General features: G+C 50.0%; 11 protein-coding genes across 11 annotated transcripts; 6 read left to right on the top strand and 5 right to left on the bottom strand.

The window, feature by feature from the left end:
• Window positions 1-321: 321 nt before the first annotated feature.
• BO87DRAFT_433621 (AIM24 family protein) lies at window positions 322-2098 on the top strand (the record flags this gene model as incomplete). Its single annotated transcript, XM_025627667.1, has 4 exons — window positions 322-376; window positions 502-936; window positions 1001-1350; window positions 1446-2098. The coding sequence occupies 4 exons, from the start codon at window positions 322-324 to the stop codon at window positions 1665-1667; spliced, it is 1062 nt and encodes a 353-aa protein (XP_025481262.1). The 3' UTR covers window positions 1668-2098.
• On the bottom strand, window positions 2099-3499 carry BO87DRAFT_24347 (translation initiation factor eIF2 subunit beta). The gene is made up of 3 exons (XM_025618858.1): window positions 3225-3499; window positions 2544-3158; window positions 2099-2481 (listed from the first exon to the last, which is right to left on the bottom strand). The coding sequence occupies exons 1-3, from the start codon at window positions 3289-3291 to the stop codon at window positions 2315-2317; spliced, it is 849 nt and encodes a 282-aa protein (XP_025481261.1). The 5' UTR covers window positions 3292-3499; the 3' UTR covers window positions 2099-2314.
• Window positions 3500-3986: 487 nt separating this feature from the next.
• Window positions 3987-4907, top strand: BO87DRAFT_375401 (uncharacterized protein). Its single transcript, XM_025623029.1, has 2 exons — window positions 3987-4434; window positions 4510-4907. Exons 1-2 carry the CDS (start codon window positions 4167-4169, stop codon window positions 4611-4613), a joined length of 372 nt encoding a protein of 123 aa, XP_025481260.1. The 5' UTR covers window positions 3987-4166; the 3' UTR covers window positions 4614-4907.
• Window positions 4638-5863, bottom strand: BO87DRAFT_433615 (uncharacterized protein). The gene is made up of 3 exons (XM_025627666.1): window positions 5711-5863; window positions 5175-5657; window positions 4638-4930 (listed from the first exon to the last, which is right to left on the bottom strand). The coding sequence occupies exons 1-3, from the start codon at window positions 5771-5773 to the stop codon at window positions 4904-4906; spliced, it is 573 nt and encodes a 190-aa protein (XP_025481259.1). The 5' UTR covers window positions 5774-5863; the 3' UTR covers window positions 4638-4903.
• Window positions 5864-8085: 2222 nt separating this feature from the next.
• BO87DRAFT_405757 (uncharacterized protein) lies at window positions 8086-10256 on the bottom strand (the record flags this gene model as incomplete). The annotated part of the gene is made up of 3 exons (XM_025625953.1): window positions 8086-9552; window positions 9603-10063; window positions 10130-10256. The coding sequence occupies 3 exons, from the start codon at window positions 10254-10256 to the stop codon at window positions 8086-8088; spliced, it is 2055 nt and encodes a 684-aa protein (XP_025481258.1).
• Window positions 10257-13062: 2806 nt separating this feature from the next.
• On the top strand, window positions 13063-13992 carry BO87DRAFT_23881 (RNA recognition motif domain-containing protein). The gene is made up of 5 exons (XM_025618823.1): window positions 13063-13129; window positions 13191-13263; window positions 13332-13438; window positions 13488-13585; window positions 13697-13992. Exons 1-5 carry the CDS (start codon window positions 13110-13112, stop codon window positions 13735-13737), a joined length of 339 nt encoding a protein of 112 aa, XP_025481257.1. The 5' UTR covers window positions 13063-13109; the 3' UTR covers window positions 13738-13992.
• A 162-nt stretch (window positions 13993-14154) lies between these two features.
• BO87DRAFT_375399 (gamma-glutamylcyclotransferase) lies at window positions 14155-15769 on the bottom strand. The gene is made up of 5 exons (XM_025623028.1): window positions 15399-15769; window positions 15265-15296; window positions 15126-15175; window positions 14864-14953; window positions 14155-14781 (listed from the first exon to the last, which is right to left on the bottom strand). The coding sequence occupies exons 1-5, from the start codon at window positions 15497-15499 to the stop codon at window positions 14248-14250; spliced, it is 807 nt and encodes a 268-aa protein (XP_025481256.1). The 5' UTR covers window positions 15500-15769; the 3' UTR covers window positions 14155-14247.
• Window positions 15770-16232: 463 nt separating this feature from the next.
• Window positions 16233-17843, top strand: BO87DRAFT_23791 (putative short-chain dehydrogenase/reductase family protein). The gene is made up of 2 exons (XM_025618817.1): window positions 16233-17281; window positions 17350-17843. The coding sequence occupies exons 1-2, from the start codon at window positions 16401-16403 to the stop codon at window positions 17471-17473; spliced, it is 1005 nt and encodes a 334-aa protein (XP_025481255.1). The 5' UTR covers window positions 16233-16400; the 3' UTR covers window positions 17474-17843.
• Window positions 17844-18115: 272 nt separating this feature from the next.
• BO87DRAFT_375397 (calcium binding modulator protein) lies at window positions 18116-19529 on the top strand. The gene is made up of 4 exons (XM_025623027.1): window positions 18116-18226; window positions 18299-18317; window positions 18401-19295; window positions 19363-19529. Exons 1-4 carry the CDS (start codon window positions 18186-18188, stop codon window positions 19386-19388), a joined length of 981 nt encoding a protein of 326 aa, XP_025481254.1. The 5' UTR covers window positions 18116-18185; the 3' UTR covers window positions 19389-19529.
• A 655-nt stretch (window positions 19530-20184) lies between these two features.
• On the top strand, window positions 20185-22931 carry BO87DRAFT_356208 (MDR family MFS transporter). The gene is made up of 5 exons (XM_025621363.1): window positions 20185-20748; window positions 20815-20844; window positions 20904-21214; window positions 21270-21391; window positions 21447-22931. The coding sequence occupies exons 1-5, from the start codon at window positions 20428-20430 to the stop codon at window positions 22562-22564; spliced, it is 1902 nt and encodes a 633-aa protein (XP_025481253.1). The 5' UTR covers window positions 20185-20427; the 3' UTR covers window positions 22565-22931.
• Window positions 22932-23978: 1047 nt separating this feature from the next.
• rlmA (SRF-type transcription factor RlmA) lies at window positions 23979-26006 on the bottom strand (the record flags this gene model as incomplete). The annotated part of the gene is made up of 3 exons (XM_025625211.1): window positions 23979-25637; window positions 25712-25868; window positions 25951-26006. 3 exons carry the CDS (start codon window positions 26004-26006, stop codon window positions 23979-23981), a joined length of 1872 nt encoding a protein of 623 aa, XP_025481252.1.
• Window positions 26007-26249: the final 243 nt, after the last annotated feature.

The raw sequence follows: 26249 nt of genomic DNA, 5'->3' as shown, positions 1-26249 counted from the left end.
TCGTTCGAATGCCTTGGTTTTCGTTTCATCGTCAATCATTGTGCTAATCGACCCGTGGTCGTCTTCATCGCTTTTTAGTCCTTTGCGCCAGGGAAAAGGAGTTGTATAATTATATTCCACATCTCGTTTGAACTATACCTACCCCACTCGCTGGGAATTGTACCTAAGAGTTGCGGCAACAGAAAACCTAGGTGTAGGTTTCCTGACCCTGCGTCCTGGAGATTGTCCGCGCGGTTCTACAATCTTGCAAAGTGCCACAGACAATTCTGCATTGATACTGACGATCAGTTCAAGCATCTACAGGGTCCAATCGAGCACAATATGTCTGAGCAGGTTGTGTATCCGCCTCCTCCAAGCCAGGCGCCTTCTTTTCCTCGTGAGTTTACCCTTTGATACTTCATCATCGCTGAATTCTAATCAACATTTTCGTAGCTCCCCCGAATGGTGCAGGTAGGCACTGCGGACAGTCAATTTACAACATCCAGCTAATAAATTGTATAGCATACCAGCCACCACCCCAGAGCTTTCCTCCTCCGAACCTCAGTTTTCCGCCGCCTCCACAGCAGCCTGTAACTTCGGATAATGACAAGGCCGATGTTTCTCCCATATCATCTCCAAATGGGTCGACGACTCCACCGTTAAATGAGAAGGCCGCCTATGCAGCTGAAAATGGCGGGTCCTTTGCTGCCAACTCAGCCATGTTTAGTTCTCCAGAAGCCCAGCAAGCACCAACACCAGGGCCAGGCCTCACACGAGCGCATACAGATGCGACTCTCGCGAGCCGAGTCGCTCCGAAACACTTCGTAGGAGCCACGTCTACATATGCGGACGATGTAGGAACTTTCAATGGTGGCAGCTACAGGATCAGCCACCGGGACACAAACACTCTCTTGACTATTCAGCTAGCAGTAGGGTGTCCCATACAGGCGAGACCTGGTGTGTCAATCTTTTCTCCACTACCATATTAATACTCGCGGCTAACCTTTTCCTCGTGCTCCAGGCGTCATGATCGCAATGTCACCCTCCATGTCCCTACGAGGCTCACTTTCATTCGGCTGGATGAAAGCTCTTGCAGGTGGCAACATAGCCCGATCGACATACACTGGCCCAGGTGAACTGCTAATCGCCCCATCCATTATGGGCGATATCACCATCATCCGGTTAGACGGTTCAAACGAGTGGATCGTCGGAAGAGATGCTTTCCTTGCCTCCACAACCGGCGTCAAAACCGAATACAAGACCCAAGGCCTCATGAAAGGTGTGTTCTCTGGCGAAGGCTTCTTTGTCTGGAGATTCTACGGCGCTGGTCTAGTATGGATGCAGAGTTTCGGAGCTATTGTCAAGAAGGAGGTATGCATATCATTCTACTCCGTGCATTACCATCTTAGCACATTGCCCCCAATGGACACACTTGACGGATGGAATCGATCTAACGAGGCCTCTAGCTTGCCGATGATGAAACGTACTACGTGAATAATGGCCATCTGGTGGCTTGGAACTGCCGCTACAAGATTGAACGTGTTGCTTCCGGTGGTATCATCTCCAATTGGAGTGCTGGTGAAGGTCTGGCGTGTAGGTTCACTGGCCCTGGTACTGTGTATATGCAGACGCGTAATGTGTCTTCGTTCGTTGCCCATTTGGGTGGTGATATCTCTAAGAACCGATGATGCTGGCTTGTGATCTATTGGGCTATCTGGTCATGGTTCTTTTCTTTCTTGGTTATAGTGTCTACGTGGTTTTTGCTTGTTTGGCTTTATATAATTACCCTGCTATATACCTGACACGTACTTGTATCTACTCATGTGCTTTCTACGAAGTCATCATTTTGCATAGTCACAAAATTGGATATCTTTTGTCACTTCTTTTGGGTAGCTTTTCATGACTCTGGCAGGCTCGACCGCTTTTTCAAGGCGGAAGCAAAATCCAGCACAATTTCTGCTTCATCTGCCATGTCGCCAGCATACGTGAAATCGGAGTAAGGTCATACCAATCCATTTACCTATCATGCCATGCTAAGAAATCTTCACTTCGTCTCTCTCGCCTCTTCCCTTTTTTTAAATCCCTTGCACCCTGAAACCGAACCATCGAAAGCCAAGAATGGATCGATTGATCCCACAACGTTCATCATCCACATGTTCACATAAGAGATGGAATGCAAAAAGGATAAGGAAAAAAAGAAAGAAGAAGTCTTTGTATACGAAAAAGGCGGGGGAAACAAATCATAACCGCGCCAGAAGATACCACCGAAGACACCATGGTAGTAGCTTCCTCCATGGATTCTTCTCCCCCTTTGACAAGAATTCCATTAACCCATTTAACCCTGTCTCTTTCTGCGGCCGACCTGTCCACGGAAACCAGTCTTGATGGCGGCGACGGAACGACGAGAACCGCAAGAGTTGCAGGTGACGAAGTATAGACGGTTCTCACCCTTGTTGAGCTCGGTGTCGGGACTGCGGCAGGTCTTGCAGGTGACGTATTCGACTGTACAATGTTAGTATCAATATGCCTATAATGACCATATAGCACCAGGCTGTTGAACATACCGATGTATCTTCTCAAGACGTTCTCAATCTGCTTCTGCTGGAAACGACCCTTGATAACCAGACGACGGCTACCGTCGACACTACCACTGGTACCCAATTCGGCGAACAAGAACTGCATAACGTGATCGTCGGACCGCTTCATGCGCTTGCAGATATCGGCAATGTTGGCGAAAATCGTACGACGGTTACCTTCACGCAGACACTGGGGCGGCGGGATCTTATACGACTTGGTACCGCTGGACAACAGATCGGGGTGGTGGCTCTGAATGAGGGAGAAGAATCGGGACACAAGCAGCGAGTAGGGGATGGGTTGCGCGGCGTCGTGAGCCCAGATACCGGTTCCAGCTTCGTGGTCACCCTCGGGGACGACCTCTTCCTTCTCCTCGGCGACGGCACCGTCCTTCTCTGCAACACCGGCCTCGGCGAGCTTGGCCTCGAAATCACCTGCGTCGACCTTCTTCGGCTTCTTCTTCTTCTTCTTCAGAGCGGAGGGGTCGAACTCGCCGTCGGCGGCGGGGGTCTCGTCATCACCGCCCTCGGTGTCCTTGGGCTTCTTGCTCTTCTTCTTTTTCGAAAGACCCTTGAAGAGTTCGGTAACTTCGTCGACGGCCTTGTCTGTGGGTTAAAATGTAGAGGTCAATATCAAATTTGATAACCACGTAAGGATAAGGGAAGATATACCCTCAGTCTCAGCGACCGGCTTCTCAACAACCGGAGCAGCCTCCGTCACTTCGCCGTTGGTATCCATAATGACAGCGCCTTCACTGAATGCGACGGACTTGCGTTGTTTTTGGGGAGCGGGTTCAACCTGCTAATCCGGACCAGCCCAAACACACGTTAGCGGGAGGGGCGAAATAGAAAACCCAAAAAAGAAGCGCTGGAACACACTAAAGAAAGGTCAACCAGTGTGAAGCTCGATCCGCAGAAATCGCGTCCGAGCGTTGCACAACAGGTAATGGGTATATAGAGGGAAAAAAAACACGGGGGTTGAGGTGGTGCTTCAAGAAAGCAAAAGCGGAGGGAGTCGAGATGGTCCCACGGCGAAATGTGATGAAGAAAATGTGGGAGGGAAACCGATCGGTAAAGGGAAAACGGGGGTGTGACGTACAGTCTCCGCCATATTTGGGCTGGCCGTTTTTTGATTATCGGAGAGAATGAGCGTTTCTCAACTTCCCACCAGGACAATATATTCCGGTAGATTGCTTGTTGGATCCGCGAGAGATGACGGAAATTGCTCTAGGGATTGTGGTTTGAGCTGGTTGAATCTCGAAGTTTGGTTGTTGCGCTGACTCGATGGCGAAGAATCGCTGTTATCGCGGGCTCCTGGCACGTGACTATAATGAGTCAAGTTTGTATTGCCATTACCGTCCGGTATTGTGATCCTGGCACGTGAGATCTCTGTCTGTCGGTGTCTCTCCCCTGGATTACATCAGACCATAACTAGGTTCACCGAACTAGCTAGTGTCTGTGTGTGTATAGCTTCATCCTCGTTGATTGATTATATTATTTATGCCATAACATTCGTCAGGCAGTGGCAGGCCCTGCTCGATTACTCTCTTCTCCTTCTTTAGCATACATCACAATCTTCAAGTATACCATCGAATCCAACCAGAACCAAGAAAGATGGCCTCCCCCTCCCCCTCCGCTTCCCTCAGCACCTCCGCCTTCATGGTCTCCTCCCAAGACAAACACTACTCCTCCGCCTCAGATGACGATGTCGCTTCCCTGCCTTCCGAATCTACCTCCGCATCGGACCTCGACTCCCTCGACTCGGACTACTCGGACGCCGAAGAAGAATGGCGCGAAAGCATCGAGCAATTAGAGTTGTTGTTGACGATGGTGCTGGTGCCTTTTGTGGGGAAGTACTTGGGTAGGAAGTGTGCTTATTGGAGTTCGTATACACCTCCCTCTTGGTTGTGGAGTGAGGGAATATGTGAAAACCATATGCTAATGGATAATTGCACAGGCTGGACCAGATTCATGGAATGGAAGTACCCGGTTGAAGTCGTGGTTACCAAACCTGGTGTGTTCAAGGGGACGGGAGCTGTGGAGGCAATGGCCCCGATATAAGCATCTTTCTTCACTTCTTTTTTTCTTTCCTCTCTGCTGGGGAAGAGGAGTATGGGTTCGTGTTCTATGAAAGTGGGGGTAGATTTGTTGAATTTCTTGTTGGTTTTGGTGTTATCTACATATATGTTCTGCTCTTTTCTATACTTTCTTTATGTGGGGGAGTGGTTATGGTAGGGACTATTGATTGATTGATGAATGGTGGTGGTGGTGGTGGTGATGGCATAGCATACATGCATACTACATGCATGATCTGAGTTTCCTTAGTATAATATACCCAATCCCGAATACTATCACAGATACATTGACATCTGGTAATACTACTACCATTCAAATATATCACGCAGCAAAGCAAAGTATATCTCATTCAATCATTTATATACTCCCAGAGTACATGTACGCATGCAAAGAATCCCATCTACCCAGAATAACAAACCCTAACTCGCCCGCGCAAGCCATATCCCCTAACCACATAACAAACGAAACGAAACGAAACCAGTTCACCTGACCCAGTCATGACCGAAGAACTGACTAGATAGTCCTACCCACCCTCCCCTCACACACACTATTCGCCCCCATCCCCATTGCAGCCTCCCTCGCAGCATCAACATTCTCCCTCGCCATGTTTCTTCTGACCTCACCACTCTCCACACTCCCAAACGGGATACCCAGCTCCTCTAGCGCCCTCTCCACAATGTAGTACGGATCACTATGTCCGGGCGTGAGGAAGCGTTCTAGGGGAATGGGGTTTGAGTCATCGTTCTCCTGGCGGTTGTGTGTTTGTGTCGAAAGTATATCTTCCAGTAGCTTGAAGCGGGAGAAGAGAGGGTCGTGGGGTGGAAGTGATGAGAGAACGTTGGTGATGTGTTGGATGTCTGCGTCGATGTCGGTGTCTGTGTTTCTTGTGGGATTGGCAGTGTTATTGCTGGAGATGTTGAGAGCCAACTGAGCGTTGAGTTTGTGCATTCGTTCAGAGGATATGAGTGTTGTGAGCCAGGATGGTATCTGGTTCTGCTTTTGGGTATTGTCTTGGGTTTGTTTGGAGTCCTGGATCCTTGTTAGAGACGTTATATAATGGTGGTGAAGGATCATAGACGGACATGATTGATGATGGTTTGATCGTGGATGAAGAGGTTGTGCTCAGTCAATCTGTTGGAAGACATGATGATGGCTGATTGCTCGATAAGGCTTTATGATAGAATGTGCAGACGAGTCTGTGATTTGAAGTGCAGCAGTAGATATATAGAGAAAACTAACACAGTTACAAAACACTCAATGCCCATACAAGCGGTTAGCAAACACATCTTATATACTAGTAGTTGTACACCCCCCCTCCCCTTCTAGCGCAGAACCTCCCACCATTCACTCACTCACGCACATTCGTCACCTCCCCTCTTCCTCTCATCTAGACCCCCACAGACCAAACCAGACACACACACAAAAAAAGGACCCAACAGCCCGGATCAGCCTACTGCAAGGTAAAGGTAAGGCAAAGGCAACGCTCAAACATCTTCTGCGCTAATGCAACTGAAAAAGATTACCCCTCACAGTAACTAATTGTAGAAGTATCACATACCTTTCAAAAAACACAGCCCATCTCGCCTGTCTATGTGCCCTGCCCATCCACGCACGCCACGCAATCCAAACCCTGATCTGCAACCAAACATATGAAAAAAAGAAAAGAAAAGAAACACACCACAGCTTCATCACCACCACCAGCAGTACCACACTCAGCCGGAAATAGAAAACTAACGGTGATGGGCACTAGCGCAGAAGAACATGATAGATAGAGGAAATATGGGAAAGGGGGATATTGTATGTGCAACCACACATCATGAAGTACTACACCCTTATCAGCAACCGCACCATCTAACTAACTATCTGCCACATGCATGTATGTCTTGAAAGGTAATCCATTCCCTCGGGCTTTACACAAAAAACTAACGGTTTCCCGCAGCTAGCCTGGTTAATCAGGGGATGATGGAGAGGGACGTTGTTACATTGCTTTTTTTTTTCCCATGCGCCAGTGCCAGATCGTCGGGTCCGGGATCGTCAGCGCCGATGTTTCTACTTGGGGTTGGGCTAATGCATGTACTAGATACTACCTTTCGTACGCTGGGCGTGGTCTGATCTCCATCTCTCTCTCGTGGGCTGTGCACACTTTGGCGCGACTTGCCTGGGCTGGTCTGTGTCATTGATAGGGAATTAGATCGATCGAAGTTCGCGTCGATTGCCTTTCTCTCGTGTTATCATCATCATCTACAGTGATCTACTACTTCTAATCTCGTTTCAACGAGTAGAGGTGGTCTAATGGTAAGCAGAACACTTGACGAAGTGGAAAGGCTAACAAGCACACGCCTACCCAAGAGCAGATCGCCAGCATCATCATGATCATGATCACCCCGAAACCCAATCACTCAATCAATCAATCTATCAACGCCTTGATGCCCAGTCCCCGAGACTAACTAACTAACCACCCTCATCAAACCCCGTCAGGTATCAATGACAGCTAAACTAGAACCCACTAGTAAGTAACAGCCATAGTTAGAGCCAATCCATACCAAATCCAGAACCTCATACATATATAACTCTTACTCCTATAGTTAGTAGGTAGGTACTTACCATCTATACCGTCTTTCATAGGAAACAAAAGAAAGAAAAAAAGGGCGGACCCGGGGGACTGGTTCCGTAGCGTGATGGATGGATAGATCAATCCAATTTCTCCATCTAACGACGTTACATTGCATATAGTATACCCTGCTTAATAGGCCTAAATAGTATTAGTAGTAGTAGGGGGTATTAAGTACAGTAGGGCAAGACAACACACGGCAGGATCCTCATCCCAGTCACCAGTAGTACTCCGTAGTAATGCTCGCTTTCTGCCTACGTTGTTTTCGTTGCCTATTCCAGAGGCTTTTATTGACTGGTCTAATATACGCTAACTGCTCCATCCCTGCATGTCAGGTATAACAGAACCAGTGTGTCGGGGATCCCTAAGTTGACGATGATAGACACGAGGTGATACAAGTCAGGGGTTCAAACAAAGCAACCATACTGTCGGGACTACTCACTACTCAACTGTCACAAGGGAAGCCCCATTATTGAGTTTCTTGATTGTGTACGACTACTATCCCACGCTACTGCGGCCGAAAAAGCAAATGTCGACCGCTACGTTGTCGATCGCAATTCATTCATGCGTCGTAAGGGCTGCTGCGCCTGCCTACGAGGCCAGCCGGGTTAATTGTCGTCTCTCAATTATTGCATGATCAATCGATCTGGCACCCATCTGTGCTACCGGGGCCGGCCAAGTCTCGGCATTCTGAATGAGCAACAGCAAAGGGGTATATTGTGTATCCTGGAGGATCTGCAACATTTAGTATACATGAAAAATATCCTCGTGTCGAGTATTCAGCAATAATAAAGCAAAATCGCCCAATAAAGCAAGTGAGCAATAACGGCCCCCAACAGCCATCTATCAGTAACCCATTCTTTGCTGCCAAAATGTCCCAAGCCCATCAGTGGGGTCCAAGCGGCCATTTCCTATCCCAATGGCTCCACCCCTTCGTCGTGACAGCGACTCCAGCCAGGGTCCCGGACGGAAAGTGGTCCTGGCTTCCGATTCTATTGATTCATCATGAACTGACAGCTGACTTGCGCCCCTCATCTGGCTTTCTTTGACAGCTGAAGGGGTGTCCCGCATGCTGTCGGTAGAACAAAAAGCAGTGGAAGGTTTCTCAAGCCTTGCCTCCCACAAACGGTGCGGCTTTTCTCCCTGAATACTTGCGCAAAGCTGTGTGGCCTCCAGTCGTTTCCGAATTTCTTGTGTGTTATTGCAATTGGCTGCGCTCGAGGTCGGCATACTCAAGACCTGGGTGTCAAGCTCTGTATCCATATCAACAATGATAGATGCTGTCTCCCACTCCTCCAGGTCAATCAAACTGGCCACCTCTGAGCAGCAGTCATTGGCTTCAGGAACAGCTGTGAAGTCCACGCTCTCATAATCTGGCTCCTCGATGGTCTGTCTAATTTGACTTTGATGACCCTGCGAGGTCTCGCCACAAATGCCGACTTCGGACATCAAGGACATCTTTCTACTGCCGCCATGATATGGGGACCAATGGAGTTGATTGTAGCTTGGTGTGATTGTTCCTCGGAGCTTGGCACCCATTACTCCTTCATAGTCAAATTCTTCAGTATCAGCTACGGTTCTGCTGCGAGGCTCCAAGGTTGGCTGCCGACACTTGCTGGCATTGGACAAGGCAGACTGGGTGATTGTATTATCGTGCACACGAGCTGCAGCAATAACCTCGTCTGTTCCTCGTTCCTCACTATTTTGGCCACCCGCTTTGTCTTCATCAGAAGGCTTTTCTGCGACCTCATTTGACCTCATGACGTCAGATGGATGCTTGCACTTCTGTGAGACACCATCTTGAAGCCTAGTGGAGCAGTATTGGCCCTCACCTATGCTTGTGTCATCAGAGATATATTGAATATTCAAGTGGGGGTATGGATGCTCTTCGAGATGCACCTCAGTATTTCTACTTGACGAGTTACCCCAAGCAGGCACGTAACTATCTGTAGCAGGTTCTGAAGTGGCATCCAAGTCCATGGACTCGGTGACAATGTGGTCTGCTTTGGCCAATTCTCGTGAGCAGTAGAGGGCGACTGTAGAGGCAGTGTCCGAGATGGTCCCTGATGAGATTGAATGACAGTTCTCCTCGAGATGTCCATAGAACGAGCCAATCTGGGTAGCGTTATTGGTACTTCTTTTTGTAAGAAAGTCGCTTTCAGAGAAACCAGAGCCAGCGCTGGCTCTCATGATATCTGTGTTCACGATCGTATCGACTCCAAAGAACCCTAGCGAGGGATCGCGGGGGCGGGTTCTGATAGGAGATGATGCCTTCCCTCTTTTGAAAATCCCGCTTGTACGCCTTTGGCTCAGCTGTTACGGTGTTAGCGATCTCATACAAGGCCCAGCAGCATGTCACTCACAGTCAGACGATCACAGGGCACGTTGGGAGCATGAAAGGTGTCGTTGAATGTCCTCTTCTTCGAACGGGGGCGTTCGCTGCTCTTATCCTGAACCTTGTACTCGTATCGATCATTCTTAGTTCTGTGTCGAGGCTGCCGCTCATATCGGTGACGTCCCCTTTCTTCGGAGTTTGAAGACGTTGCCGGATCATTTGCTGTTGACGATGCAACTGGCTGTTGGGATCCTGTTGGCTCGAGTGAAGCCATGTGACTCACACGAGCCTGCTGTAGTTTTTGCACAGAGGGGTAACATACAGTGACACCTCCCCTTTCAGCGTAATAATTCTCCCAGCCAAGCCAACCTGGCTGCCGTTCAGCGAAACTGGCTGGCATGTTCTCAGGTTCCGCGTTCATTTTTTTTATTTCTTCGTATCGATCTTTGTCGAAGGCATAAGACACTGGTTGTAGGTAAAAGGAAGGAGCTGCAATGCAAATTGTTAGAGATGCACTGAAGACTTCAGATACTGGAAACGATGAATGGGACCTACGGTGGCGTAAGCAGCTTGTATATCGTGGTTCGTGGCTATTGTGCGCGGCATCTGATTTAGTTATCCAGTCCTGCACTCTGTTATAGAGATCGGAGTGCCGTAGCGGATTAGAACCAGCTTGAGCCATGTTGTGTAAGCTGGTAAGAGATGGGGCTGTGGTCAGTGATTTCAGGGGATATGTAGTTAGAGTTGTTGTGTGTGTGTGTGTGTGTGTGTGTGTGTGTGTGTGTGTGTGTGCGGGGGCAGGAGCTCCCCGACGACATCTCGACCAACGCTTAGCGTCACTGTTGCTTCAGATGATGTCGCGGTTGCCGAATATGACCACTTGACTACTGAGTCAGTGTAATATAGGATTAAGCTGGGAAGGAGAATCCGAGACGAGTAAAACATGTGTCTTTCACTGAGATTGTTGAGGATATCTAAGTATTTCTGTTCGCGGTATAAGTCTCCTACTCGTCACATCGTAATTCCCCATGTTCCACTTCACTTTTATCTTTAACGCGTGAAGGTGATATCTCGGGGGTATCAACGTGGCTGGAATTTTTAAATCTCGATCAACGGCGCTATACTATTCAGCAACGCAAGACTGCTTTCTGCTGTATCTCCGCTAGAGGTATAACTTGTACTCTCCGAAGTATTCTTGCACAACAGGGGTCTATTACACGCTGTGTCTAAGGAAATGGCAAGTGATATCCTGCCGCTCCGTTCGTTTTCCCTCCGGTTATCGCCAGCTATCTAAGCTTCGTCGATTAGCTTGTTGTGTACCTTCGACAATATCGACGGGAGCATGGAGTCTCAAACGTGTTGTGTATAGGACCCAATACTGCGCAGGAGAGGCATTTCAAAAGTAGGCTGTCAGCATAATGACGGATTTCCGCAGGACATCCTTCAGGGGATTTCTCGGAGTTTGTGGTTTTGCCTTGTCAGCTGTATACCATGATGTTTCATGGATACTAATTTCCGATTGCCTCAGTTCACCAGAGAGATGCTGCATTGATTGCCGTAGAGCGAGCAGCGGTTGGTTGATACGCAAGGCTGCCATTCTTTTGGCCAATGCCCTGTTGTCCTTCACAGCACCTGTCACCGCCACCCCGTCGTCAGGGGCTGCTTCTGTTATGCTCATCTTGTGCTCGAGGGTATTCCTGGCACATTCCTTGATCTCGCATATCCGGTTATCGACAGATGGCTGCCATCCTGAATGATTCCATCACTGTAAGCACCTATAGAGTCCTTGGCCACTGCGCGGCCATCTTGACCGATACTCACACTCTATTCATTAGTGATATCGCCCATCCTGGTGAGGCCCTAGAGTATCGAGGCAGTTCTCAGGGTGAAGGATGAAGCACCGTGAGTGAGGAAGAAAAAACAAGGTTGACGGTAGAGGAAGAAAAGGTGGAAGGTAACACTACCTTCATACTTGGGGGTTGGACATAGTCCATGCGCCGCTCGCACTTGCTGAGAATATTCAATCTCCTGAGTGCAGCTGAAAAGCATGAAGCCCATCAAATCCCAAGACAGATTCTAATGGTCAATAAGGAAGCCAATGGAGAGCAATTGAGGGAGGTGGGTATGAGAGAGAGAGAGTGGTGAATAGAAAGAAGCACTGTGCAGGTCTGGCCCCACCAGTAGCTAGAATGCTTCGTCCAGTGAATACTTCTACCCGGGAATTGCTTAGTAGTGAAGACCCGGGCCTGTCAGATAAGCTAGATAGATAGCTGGCAGGTACCAGACGAGTGCCAGTCTATGCTCCCGGCATGTGTAAGTTACAGCTTCAAATGCCAGCAATACAAGCTGCTGGGTTGGTTGAACAGCAGCGTCCGTGCAGCGAAAGATAGACCATTAGACCATGTCCGGCATCTTAAACAGCCCTACGACGAGGATCCGCGGACATGAGTAGTTCTTCGTCGGTCAACGGGAGCTGCAAATTGGCACCCGTTGTGTCCTTGAGCTTCGGCGCCATGCATAGAGACCTAGCCGATCTCTAGTCCTTACCTAGCTCCCTTTCATTACCGGCCTGGTTTCCGGTTCTCGCATCCTCAAAAGCAGGCTCAACATCGTCCGCCATCCAAGTAGAGTAGATAGATAGTAAGTAGTTCCAAGCGCCTTGATGGAAGGTCGCCAAACCAACTTGAAATAAACATCCACCCACCGGAATCTACGGAGAAATGTGATCCCAGTGCAACGGCTACAGCCACCGGCGGACATCTCAACATTTTTTCCCCAATTTTCCAAAAATTCTCCAAGAGAGGAGGGGAACGGAGGTGCGCCGGGCATGAGTCTTTAGCGTCTCCAATCCCATCGCTGGTTTGCATTATTAAGACAAACAGCCCTGATGCTCTCTCTTCCCTTCCCTTAGAGCCTCGAGCACGCCAGGCTCTTCCCTCTTCCCTTCTTCCCTCTCTTTTTTTTTTTTTCGTTTTTCCCCCCCGCTTTGCCAGCCGCGTTTTCTTCTTCTTCGTCATTCTCACCGGTTCCTACAAAACTAAATCCCCCCTAAAACTCCCCCCCCATTCCTGGTCCCGGTTCTGCAGAACTGCTTCCTTAGTTTACAACTACCCCTCCATCCCTTACTCAAATTCCAAGCACCACTCACAAATCAGGTAGGTCAGTCTCTTCTTTCTCTTCGTCTTTCCCTTGGCAGTATGTTTTAGTTTCATGCTTGGTGGAGTCACTTGCAACGGTCTCACTGAATCTCCGTCGTGGAGAGGACCCTCCAGGGTCTGCTGTCGTCTCTCTTAAAACCATTCCCTTCATCCTCTCTCACTCTCCCACTTTCTTTTGCTTTTTCTTCCTCCGTCTACATTCTTAGGTCTCTTCTTTGGTCGGCTTTTGTGAAGTTTTCTCAAAGTTCGACGTGACTACTTTGTCAAAGAAACCATCGCATCCAACCCCTCATTTTTCGCTGTGACAGACATCCTCATTCCGCAGGTGCTTACTACCAGAATAGTTTCCAGCTCCGTTGTAGGAAACCTCAATAAAAATGTCTAAGCTCTTTATCGGGTCTGTCAATTCTTTTTCCTTTCTGGCCACCCGGCCCCAATAGCATACTGACCAAAATCAGCGGCCTTGCCTGGCACACCACTGACGATACCCTCCGTGAGGGATTCTCGCAATATGGAACAATCGAAGAAGCCGTTGGTCATCCATGTTTCGCGGAGCAATGAAAGTTCTCCATCATTATGCTCGTACTGACCAAACTCAGATTGTCGTCAAGGACCATGACACCCACCGCAGCCGTGGATTCGGATTCGTCCGCTTCGCCTCTGATGCTGAGGCCGACGCTGCCATGAACGCCATGAACAACCAGGAGTAAGCAAGACATCTAGATGTTTTATTTCCAAATACTGACAAATTTCAGATTCGACGGCCGTGTCATCCGTGTCGACAAAGCCTCGGAGTCGAGACCGCGCATGGGTGGTGGTGGTGGTGGTTTCCACGGACGCGGTGGCTACAACCGTGGCTACAACGGCGGCGGTGAGTTTTTCTCTTCTATCTCCCTAGTGGGCACTGGCATCAAGGCCCTCGTTTTCACCTCCAAATTTTCTCATTGTAGCTAATAAAAAGCAGGCTGGCGTTCCCAGCAGCAGGAGCCTGAGGCTGCAGAGTAAGCTGCGCAAGCTATTATAGCATTGCCGATGGCTTACTACGGACCGGTCTCTTGTCCTATTCTTCATTTCTTTTCACGATTTTTTCCCTCTTTCTCGCATGTCAGCTGCTGTTAGTCCCTTCGGACATAAAGTTTGGGATAAAACCCCGGGCGCATGCTACCCAGCTTTTATGATGGTGACTTACGACGAAACGACCCCTATCTCTTGTTTCTTTCCGTTATTGTTTTCCCCTCTCACGCCAGTTCATTGCGATAATGACATCTCTCTCGTGGTTTGATATGGTTTCGCATCGCGTGGCTTTAAATCAATTGTTTCTGACGTCGTTTACTCGGGTCATGGTTGACATGTATGTAATCTGGCTTATGTTAACACCTGATTTGAGGCCGATGGGAAAGTGGTCCAGCGAAAGCAATCAGTGCTCTATCGTGAATTTGGAATTAATCTAGGTCCAAGTCATGATCTATCCCAATCTCATCATCTCTATCTCTCTATATTCTTATTCAGACATGTCTACTCAGCAGGCGGGAACCTTTCATTTGCTTCCCGCGCCGATGGATGCAGCGACTCTTCCAAGTCCCGTTCAGCCTGCTCCTCTTCCCTACGCACCTCTTCCTCGTTCTGAAGCGCTTTAACCCGTTTCACTAGATCGGTGACATGCATCTCAGCATTACCGAACCCAAGCCCCTCGAGCGCCTTCTCCAACATGAACAGGTATTCTGCGTTCTTCCCGCTTTTGCCCTCGCTGCGACTGATCACCTCGGCCACCGCCTGTTGTTCACGTTGTGCCGGGTTACGTAGAAATTGCGGATTGCAGGGCTGGCCGATGTAAACCATGCAGGTGATGGGAGTGGCGGGATAGTCCGAGGTGTCAGTAGATCTAGCTCCCTGGGGTGTCAGGACCGGGTGGAACGGCGTGTAGTGGTCGGAGTAGCCATTGATTTCCCGAATGTCAAGATATTGTCGGACTTCATTGGCGTGGCTGGCAGGGATGTGGTACGCTACACCCCAGACTGTAGCTGTTGCGGAGGTTTCATGGTGTGCTAGCTGTTTAGAGGGGTGGTTTGTGAGATAATTGACCAGAGGAAGAGGATATGTGCAGGCGCAGAAGGGAGCAAAGGAATCATACCGGATCATCAAGAGTTTCCCAGAACTCCCGGTCAATCACTGTTAATACCCGTCCGGGATTCTCTTTTGTGCCGCGGTGATCGTTACTGTCCTGCGTGTTAGCCTATTGTGCTGCAACAATAGATTTTCGCAGCTTGAAAGCATATCCAGACATACCTAGCCTATGATTCAAATGGCTAGTTAGCCTCATCACCAATCGACATCATCCACAGACATAACAAGCAGACATCATGGAAGAGACAATGACATAGTCAACAACATACCTGCCAAAACCGTCGGACATAGCCATTGATATAACCCGGAACACGCTGATCTACCACAACGACAATTAACAATCAATTCACTCTGAATCAATCAAGGTCCTTAAGACCCTCTTATCTCTCCAGAACAACATCAACATACCAAAATGCGGCGGAGGCTTCCAAATCAAGCTCCTTTTGGCAGCAAGAAAAGAAGAAAGGGTCAGCCACCACCGTCACCCAGTCATGGGATAATCACCGTCGCGCCAATCGCGTTCAAGGACCTGATAGGCTTACCCGTAGCCGAACACCCAGAGGTCGCCGTCGGGGAAGTTTTCGCGCCAGCCCTTTTCGGATGAAAGGACATGATGATGTCCGGCTTCCTCGCTGGACACCATAGCTTAACTTATCTTCGGGGGGAGATTTTGGTTTGATCTTTTGGGCTGATGATCTTTGTCGGTGTGGATAATTCGGCTGGTCTGCGGGGTACTATATATTACCCCTCATTCGAGTTTGCTGGTTGGATATATATTGATGGGTAGGGAGGAAGAAGTGGTATTTTATAGGGAGGAAGGTCTTTTGACTTTTAGTTGTTTGAAAAAGGGCACTCCAAAGAAGGCAGTGGAATCAATACAACTGCTTTAAAGGGAGCAAATACCCCAGATTTGTCAGTCTATGAGTGCAAATGGCGAACAACTGAGCCAGATAGTCGCAAGAAAGGCCTCTGCGTGTTTGCATTGTTTGCGAGGTCCCCTGACCTGATCCGCGCCCAAAGGATGTTGCCACTTTCCTGCTTTCTCATTCGCTCTCCATTTCTTCTAATACTAAGTTCTAAGCACTATCCCCAGAATTCTAGTTGCTTTATTCTAAGCCTCATACTATCCATACAGGTATATATCTGCAAACCGGAAAAATTGGGAACCGCTTGTTACTACCGGATTCAACGGCAAACTTTCTGCTGAGGACCTTGGCGGACTGCAGAAACTGCTCGTACTCGTAAAGCCGCATCGAGTATTACTGCGGGGCGGCCCAGACGCCGGACCCGGCCTTAGCTCAAGCTAAACCGCCTGGCAGCTATCGTCCATGGCGGATCGCTAATCAATTGAATTCAACCATCTTCAACTTTATGCAGGGTTGGGTTGGATCCGATCCTTCGAAGACGCATCCCTATTCAGCTTATATTAATTGATCGACCTGAATGTGTCGATTGTCAGCTCCTTTAGGCTACATCAATGACTGGCCGTCCTTCTATTCCCCCTGGATTGTATAGTGTTCTGTCGCGTGCCGATTAACTGCACCATGGCTAGCCTCCTTCGTCTACTACGCACCCAGTATAACCCACCGGTCGACCCCAGTGGGGTTTCATTTGCAGGGAAAACGGTCATCCTGACCGGAGCTACATCCGGACTGGGGTTCGAGGCCGCCGTCAAGCTCCTCAATCTCGGGGTGGAGTCGCTCATTATAGGGAGCCGGAACCTCCAGCGAGGCCAAGCGACCAAGACGGAGCTTGAGAAGCTTACAAACAGACCCGGGGTGATTCAAGTATGGCAGCTGGAAATGAACAGCTTCCAGAGCGTCAAGAGTTTCGCAAACCGGGTGAACGAGGAGCTGCACCAATTGGACATTGCGTTACTAAACGCCGGAATATGGAACCGAGATTTCGGCGTATCGCCCGAGGGATGGGAGGAAACATTGCAGGTCAATACGTTATCCACTTCTCTGTTGGCGCTGTTGCTCCTTCCGAAACTAAGGAGTAGCTCATCCTTGTCCGACCCGGCTCATCTTACGGTCGTGTCCAGCCAACAGTTCGTGCGCGTGAAAGCCAAGAGTCTTCGGACGGTGCAGCCATTATTAAAGCATTTGAATAGCCCGCAGACCTTCAAAGGCCCAAAGCAGTATGGTATCTCGAAGCTTCTCCTGGAGTATGTTCTCAAGACGGTAGCTGGTCTTGTTCGGAATGAGAATGGCACTGTGCCGGTCATCATTAACACTGTAAGCCCTGGGTTTTGTGTTTCGTCTCTTGGACGGCAGTACAGTAGATTCTACGAGCGATGGGCGACGTGGTTGGCTTATAAGCTCTTTGCGCGCACGGCGGAGCAAGGGAGCCGGTCGTTGGTCAGTGCCACCTATCAGGGGGTGGAGTCGCATGGGAAGTGCTGGCGGAGTGATGGATATCTAGAGTAAGTGTTTCTCTTCTGTGATATTTCTACGTGTTGTCTTTGTGGCAGGGTTGCTAATGTTAGGGCAGTGAATCCGTGGCGTTGACAACGGGAGCGGAAGGAAAGCAGTTCCAGGCGAGAGCGTGGACGGAGATCATGAACGAGCTGGAGGAGCAATCCGAGGGGCTGAAGGAGTCAATCAGGGGGTGGTAAAAGCGCTTAATCTTCACTAGCCGGGGCGATACGTCTACGCCTTCCTGCACGGGGCCAATTGAATGACTGGCTAGCGTGACTGATGGGTGATATTCATAGTCAGACCATACCAGACCATAATTTGATAGGAAAGAGACCTTCCCCGACGAACAGACGCTGGCCAGGCTCCACCGCGAATGGAAGAGGAACCAGTGGGCCAAGCATTTCCGGAACAAATAAAGAAGCCTCCAACATAGGGCTGAGAACGGTCGGACATGCCAGTGTTTGGTTGCGGACCGTCCGTTGCGGCTGTCAAGAGGGTAAGGTTACACTGGCGACGGACTATTTCTATCTGAAGCAATTGTTGCTGCCTCCTCATTAGAGAGGTATATACACAGCCTCCTTGCAGGGGTGGCAGGACAAGTTTATTAGTTGAAGCGGTGCCTGAGCATCTCCGCTTGGCGACTCCTGCTGAACCGCCGCCCCACGGCTCCGCTCCCAAGGCCGCAAAAACAATCTGTTCGTTAATGACTAGCAGCCCATGGAACAGAACTTAATCTCTCCATCGCTCTCCCTGACCTCCTTTTGATCCTAACCCATCTTTTTCTTTCTTCTCCTTCTCTCCCTTCTTTTTCTCCCCTTCCAAAACCCGCCCTTTGTAACTGGGCGTTTACCTTTTCATTCTGCCCCTCGCTGGATTGCGCCCGGCGTCAGTTACGTCAGATCCGCGGCCATGGCATACAATCAGTCCTACAACCCCGATGCGCTGCCAGCGTGAGTCACAATCCTCAGGAGGTCAATCAGAAGTGATGAATGGGGTCGCTAACAAGCCATAAATCGATACAGGCATGCAGAGCCGGAACAGGTGCGGTAGTTTCTCCTCGAGAGTGGTTCTTTGTCTGCCTGGTTGAATGCCCCGCGCCTCCTAACTCGGTCTATGACAATCAGGTAGCGCAAATGCTCGGTGCCATGCAATCCAGCAACTCGCACCACCAGAAGCATTCTCGCCCGTCTCCTCATCCTTCCTCCAGCGGCGTCCCACCTCGAGTCCCCGTTTCTAGTGCCGGCAATCCCCATCCCCAGCGCTACGGCGCACCACCGAGTCAGCGTCCTCCCATGGAGGCCCCGCATGGTGGACGGTCGCCGGCAAACGTCCCTCCAGCGAGTCAACAGCAACGCCCTCACCCACTACACCCTTCTCCTCCTCCACAGAACTACGGCTTCGGGCCGCCTCCTAGCCAGCCAGTGCGCAATCGTCCGCCGCCCGCGTCGCGTCCGCCCAACTCGCCGAACCATGGTGCGCTGGCAGTTCCCGACGACGACCCGCAACAGCTATTCCCCCTTTTCCGCGCTGCCAACACATCTCATTCGGGTACACTCACAGAGATGGAGCTGGGCTCTGCTCTAGTGAACGGAGACTTCACATCGTTTCACCCCAAGACCGTTAAGATGATGATCCGCATGTTCGATCGGAACAACAGCGGGACAATCTCATTTGACGAGTTTGTGGCACTGTGGCGCTACCTTGCAGCGTGGCGGGAGCTGTTCGATCGGTTCGATCAAGACCGCAGCGGGCGCATCAGCCTGTACGAGTTCGAGAATGCACTGGTGGCCTTCGGGTACCGGCTGAGCCAGCCATTTGTGACGGTGCTGTTCCGGACGTTCGAGAACAAAGGCCGGCAGATTAACAATGGTCCTCCGTATGGGCCGGCGAAACAGGGCATGAGCTTCGATTTGTTCGTACAGGCGTGCATTAGTCTGCGGCGCATGACGGATGTCTTTAAGCGGTATGATGATGATCGCGACGGCTATATTACGGTGAGCTTTGAGGAATTCTTGACTGGTGAGTTGGTTCCCACCCTGGTTATGTGGAATGAGGTTGGATAGTTGGTTGCTAAATGTCGGTGCAGAAATCCTCCAGCTTCAGGATGGATAGACTTGGTATGGTTGAAATGTTGGGTTCCTCCAGGGTTTCCTCCCTAATTATAATTGTACATTATACCCTTATTATTTTCTCGTAACATCTTTCTTCGCAAGCAAAACCCGGGAAATCTACAGCGAACAAGTATGACATGGGCTTTTTTTCTTTTCTTTTTTCCTAGTCTCAAGCGAAGCAAGACTTTCCCGTATCGGGCGCAATTGCAATGCCCTTAGCTGCATGGTGCTTTAGTAAAACGCAAGTCAAGATGCGGTGTAGACTCAATTCCACGATGCTCCATCATGATTGAAAGATTGATAGAGAGCATCACTGCAGATCATCGTCGGGGAGAAAGAAAAAAAAAAAAAGACTGAGGATTGTGACAGGTCTTATTTGTTTGTTTTTCAGGCATGCAGACATGCAGACAAACCCCAAAAAATGTCCGGGCGTGCCAACGGTTGTAACTTTCCCCCCCAAATTTCTCCCTCCTGCAGTCGGGATTTTTATCCCAAATTTTCAGTTGTTGTATGTCATTCCATGGGATTGCTTGACCATCATCCCGTGTCCATGGATTGAAGTGGCCCGTGGGGTGGCTTTTTCGGGGCGTGCTTGTAGCCTTGTTCGTTTGGCGCCCACGAGATCGATAGCATTCTTGCCCGTTTTGGGCATGGCTTTGTCGTTGGTTTCTGTGTCAACTTATCTCCGAGCCTTAAGGGCGAGCGCGAGCATTGACAGGGGAAAATTTTCTCTCCTTGGAAAAGGATTATTTATTATTAAATGGGCCAGATTCCTGTCTGGTCTAGCTACGTAGCTATTTAGTTTAATTTACTTGATTAGTTGAGCTGGTCTCTCTTGCGCCCTGATTTCCTCCCCCAAAATCTAGACTTTTAAGACTGACTGCAACCGTCGGTTTAATCCGCCACTCTGAGGGGTCCTGTTCCTTTCTCCTCACCCCCGATTCTTTTCTTGGACAGCAAGCTTTCGGGCTTCTATTGAGTCATTCTTTTTTCGTTTTCTTCTGTTTCTCTCTCCAGACTCATCCTGGAGTTCTGCAAGCATGGCGGTCACTCAGGATCTTCCTCGTGAGGATGATCGTAACGCGCATCAGCAGCAGCAGCATGCCGACCAGGACAAGGACGTCCTGGTTGATGCGGAGAAGATGTCACCATCCGATGTTGGCTCTTCGTCCAGAGATGGTTCGGAGAAGCCCGACCCTGTCGGGTCGCCCTCGCAGACATCAACAGAACAACCATCTCCTGAAGAGACTGGAGATGTGTCCGACGAGAAAGCTGGCGCTGGTGCGCCGTTGGATAGAGTGCCGTCGCAGGCACAGAAGCTAGGGAAGAAGAAGATTGTCGTTGTCATGACTGCGCTTTGTGTATGTCCCTTGCTTTTCCCTGCTTCTGATGGCTCCATCGCTAACCACATGGTGTTTCAAATATAGCTTGTCCTGTTCCTAGCAGCTTTGGATATGGTAACGACCCTTTATCGCACCGTCGCATTTACATCTCCTCACACTTGTTGTCTCTACAGACTATCGTCTCTACAGCCCTACCTACTATCGCAACGCATTTCAACGCTTCCGAAAGCGGTTACTCATGGATCGCGTCATCATACATGCTGGCTAACGCTGCCTGTGTTCCCTTATGGGGAAAAATCAGTGATGTCTGGGGTCGCAAGCGCATTATTCTTATCGCCAACTTCCTTTTCCTCGTCGGCAGTCTGATTTGCGCGCTGGCCATTAACCTCCCCATGATCATCTCTGGCAGAGCCATTCAAGGTGCAGGCGGCGGTGGTATCATCGTGCTAGCCAATATCTGCGTCTCTGATCTCTTCAGTGTCAGGTCTGTCGCACCTCTCCACTAGCCCTCTTCTGACCCAGCGCTAACACACCATCAGAGAACGCCCCATGTACTACGGTCTCTTCGGCTCTACATGGGCCATCGCCGGAGCACTAGGCCCTATCGTCGGCGGTGCCTTTACCACAGACGTAACCTGGCGCTGGTGCTTCTACATCAACCGTAAGCCTCCCTCCCTCCCTCCTCCAGCCCTAACACCCAAGTAACAACACCCCAGTCCCCATCGGCGGCGTCTCCTTCGTCATCCTCGTATTCTTCCTCAAGATCGAAACCGGCAAAGTGCCCTTCTGGGCTGGAATCCGCTCCATCGACTGGACAGGCAATATGCTCATGCTCGGCGGCACACTAATGTTCCTATTCGGCCTTGAATTCGGCGGCGTCAACTACCCCTGGGACTCACCAACAGTAATCTGCCTCATCGTCTTCGGCGTCTTCACCTGGGGCCTCGCCGTTCTCAACGAATGGAAATTCGCTCGCTTCCCCGTTATCCCCATCCGCCTATTCAACAACACCCACAACGTCCTGATGCTCCTGCTCTGTTTCTGCCACAGCATGGTCTTCATCTCCGGCTCCTACTACCTACCTCTATACTTCCAAACCGTCCTCCTCGCCAGCCCCATCATGTCCGGCGTCTACGTCCTCCCCACCGTTCTCAGCCTCTCCATCTTCTCCGCCGCCACCGGCTTTGTCATAAAAAAGACCGGCCGATACCGCGAACTCATCATTGCCGGCTTCGCCCTCATGACCCTCGGGTACGGCCTCCTCATCGACCTGAAGTACTACGCCTCCTGGCCCCGCATCATCATCTACCAGATCATCGGCGGTATCGGCACTGGCCCGCTCTTCCAGTCCCCACTTGTCGCTCTACAAGCCAACATCCACCCCTCCGATATGGCCGCCGGAACAGCTACCTTCGGTTTCCTGCGCCAGGTGTCTGCCGCCATCTCCATCGTCTTGGGAACAGTCATCTACCAGAACGTCTTCCACGAGCAAATGCCCAAAGTCGCTGCCGCGATCGGCGAGGCGAAGGCCACGTCCATCGAGAACTCGTTCTCAGGATCTGCTAGCACACTGATCAAGTCCCTGGGCAGCGCTCAGAAGACTGTCGTGTTGAAGGCGTATACGCTGGCGCTAAGTCGCATGTGGATCTTCTATACTGTGATGGCCGGATTAGGACTTATTATAAGTCTGTTTGTAAGGCCTGTCGTGCTGAGCAAATCGCATACCATTGCAAAGACCGGTCTCGCAGAGCAGGAGAAGGCCAGACAGGCAGTTTTGAAGGATCAGAAAAGGGAGAGGGGGGAGGAAGAGAAAGAGGCGAAGGAGGCAGTTTAACGCATCCTTTTTCTCGGACTTTTCTTCATTTCAGTTTACATACATGCAAAATCCTGGTTTCATCCCTGTGGGAACGAAACTCAAAAACTATTAATGATTCAGGCCTCTAAGGCTAGAAACCAAAAGGCGAGAGAGGAAAAAAAAAGATACTAGCCGAAGGAAGAAGGTATAATGAATGGGATGGATTTCAACTACACTAACGAATCTGGACTAGAAACCTTTCATCTGCATTCAACATACATACTTGCATGGCATTTACATTTACACAAGATGATTATCATGATGTGATGTATCTAAACTTTAAAATCTAATACTACTTGACTGTGACTGGCTGAGATACTTTAAACTACTACTACTACGATAATGGAAAGGATACACAAGTCACAAAATCATCAACAACCAAATCCACTACCCTACCAAATCCTATAATACCATCATCATCCATTCATAATACTGAATCCTAATACCTTGCTTGCACTTCGAACTAAAACCCCATCCCATCCTTCCCTAGATATTATTCATCCCTACTATCCATCAGATAACAAGAGATAGAAAAAACTGATGTCATTCATGACTCGTGCGCCCCCCAACACCAAAAAAAGATTTAGAGTTAACGTTTTTTTTATTTAGGTTTCCGGCAAACGGAACTATCAATCAGCCCTTAGGTTGGAATCCCTACTATCAGATAACTAACTCTTTATATTTAGAAGCAACGGGGAAGGAAACGGGATGTGCGGTGAACCACACACCCAGCAAGCTTTAGTAAAGCTAAGAAATCCTACTATTGAATTAAATTCTCCTAGTTGCACATCGCACGGCTTGTTATGTACACATTTTTTTTTTGTTTTTTTGTTTTTTTGTTTTTTTTTTTTTTTTTGTAATTCCACCCAAAATAATAAGAACATTGTAATAATATATGAAAGAGAAAAAGCCACCCGTGACTGGGAAGATTAAAACACTTAATATGATAATATTATGTGTTTTATCTTCAGAGTCCCCAGCGAAAAAAAAATAAAGCAAAACAGTAAGGAAATAGGTAAGGAAAAGGAAAGGTTTATCGCACCATTCTCATATATTTCGGACTTTGGAGAGAGAGAAATCGATGGATAGCTAGGTCAACTGCCAAACACGACAATGGCAATAACAATAAAAAGGAAGGGGTATAAAGTTAAATCGGAAACCCTTATCACAAAACAAGGAAGGACTTGGTACTTGTTCAGAACCGAAGGACAAAAAAGGATCCAAGGGAAACAAAACGAGCCTCATTCGAAACTTTCCCATCCCAATCAAGGAAACCAAAAGTAGCTTTCGCCAACGCCTTGAGATGCCATATATGAAACACGGGGGACATGATCACCCCAGCAACAAAATACCACAATCATCAGTCTAGTAGTTGTAACAATATGGAGCGGATTTACGTCTTTGGTTTCTTTAATACCCCTTCCGCATTGGGTCCACTGTCGGGGCTTTTGCGCTTTTTGTCTTGCTCATCTTCGCGCCCAAACCCGGGGCCACTTTGCACCGCCGGCGTAGGGAACGTTAGGGGACTGGGCAGCATGTTGCTGTCTGGTCCAGACCGCCCAAAGCCCCATTCCGGGAAAAAACTGGACGGTGACGGGAGAAGCGCATCCGAGACGAACCGACTAGGAAGAGCAGAGATCGGCGTATCTATATTGCTATTATTGTTGTATGCACTGTTGTTCTGTGTTGCTGCTCCCGGAGGCGGAGGCCGGGCAAAAGGATTTGGCGGTCCTTGAGCCCCCGCACTTAGTATTGCGCCCGCAGACGGCGAGGGCGGTGGTAATACCACGCTCGAATGACCGGTGTCTGGATTTGCTTTGGCAGGCGTGAGCGTTTTATTCCCCGCCGAATCGCGTGACGATGAGTCCGCCGTTGCGCTGCCCCGGTCCGAATTCTCACTCGGTATCTGCACCTTCAACTGCGGGCGTTTAGGCGGGAACTGGCCGCTGTTTGTGCGCACAGGCGGCTTCAGGTCGACTACCGGCTGTGCACGTGGGGCTTCCGTGGCAGCTCGAGGAGGCGGAGGAGGAGGCTTTGCAGTCAGCCCGGCAGGCTTCCCGTCATTCGGTCCGTGTGTTGGTCCTTCAGCCCTTGTTTGCGCATTCTCTCCCGCCTCCGTCGGAGGACCTACACCGAAATGGCGCGCCAATACGGAACCTCGATCGTCAATGGGAGTGAAGATACTGCGAGACTTGGAGGAGAGAGATCGCTGATGCGGCGGGGATGGCGTTCCTTCCGTCTTCATGGGGCCCGGTATTGCCTCTGTCGGAGCGGTCCCCTCAGGGAGCGATACTGTTCGGGGTGGCGGTGGCTGCTGATCTGTTGTGAATGCCGGAGGCATAGAATTTCGTCCTTGGTCTGGGAGAAACGCTTGTGCGACCTGTGGGATGGCGGCATGGGGCGGTTGGGTCATAGCCATTGGAGGCGGTTGCTGTGCAAGTGCATGAGGCGGGTGTGGCATGTGTGGAGGAGCTTGATGATGCGGCGGCATGGCTTGCGGTGCCATTGTGTGTGGAGGCATAGGCTGTGGGGGCATGGAATGTGGTGGCATAGCTTGATGATGTTGTGGAGGCGGAGGCGGTTGGTGATGCGGCCCAGGGGGTCCGTAATGAGTGAACTGAGGTGGGCGGGGAGGTTGAGCCATGGCGTGAGCAGCGTTGGGATTATATACCGAAGGGTTAGGGATGTACGTGAAGCCATTTTGCGGCGGCGGCGGAGGCGGCGGAGGTGTCGCATGATGATGCTGCTGAGGCCCCATATTGGAGCTCACTCGGCGAAGGTGATTCCGAGACGAAGGCCGAGAAACTCCCTGCGGTTGAGGGGTACCGTGGCGCGGAGCAAACATCCCATTCCCGATGGGCGGAGAAGCAGACGGCGCATGGGTGACATGCTGGAAACCGGGATGACCTGGTAGGTGGGCGGGAATCATGGGAGGGTTCGGAGGCGTAGGATGCACATCTTCGGGGGCAGGCGTCGTCTCATCTTCGTCGTCATCATCGTCACGTTTGCCGTTAAAGTCTTCGGGGCCTTTGTGTTCATGTGGAGGACCAAACTAAAGCATGGAAAAGCGGCGATGTCAGATCAACAGGAGACTTTCCAGACGAGCGGATTAGATGGACAACGCACGTATTGATATCGAGTGAGGGCCTCTCGCATATCACATGACGAGAATTCGTAGAGCTTCTTGTTGTGACCAAAGATAATGACAGCGACATCTACCGAACAAAGGACCGCAAGCTCATGTGCCTTCTTGAACAGACCACCCTTCCGTTTCAAAAAGGTCCTAGTAGCGCACCAGAGCGTTAGCTTGACGAACTAGGGTTTAATAGGGAGAGGTGAAGAGATCCACCAGCTTTAGCACTTACACTGAGCGGTTGCGATCATCCTTGATCGCCTTGATCTCGATCTTTCTGCGACCCATGAGGGACAGCGGACGAGCGAATCCCACAGAAAAGAGCGTCGATGAAACACGCAGGCGAACAGGTCAAGCAGAGCTTCTGGGGGGAATGGTTCGTCCGGAACAGATGGCGGCGCGAGCTGAAACTCGAGGAAGCGCCGCCCGCAAGGATTTCCGGGACGCGATTAGAGGGTGTAAAAAAAAATAATAAAAAAGGATGGCAGGAACCTCCAAGACTGTGGGCAGAATTTATATTTAGTATTTCCC

The sequence above is a fragment of the Aspergillus neoniger genome (genome assembly GCF_003184625.1).
Source record: "Aspergillus neoniger CBS 115656 unplaced genomic scaffold BO87scaffold_11, whole genome shotgun sequence".
In the NCBI taxonomy this organism is placed as follows: Eukaryota; Fungi; Ascomycota; class Eurotiomycetes; order Eurotiales; family Aspergillaceae; genus Aspergillus; species Aspergillus neoniger.
Note: the sequence above shows the minus strand (reverse complement) of the source record. Positions and strands in the feature narration are given on the sequence as shown.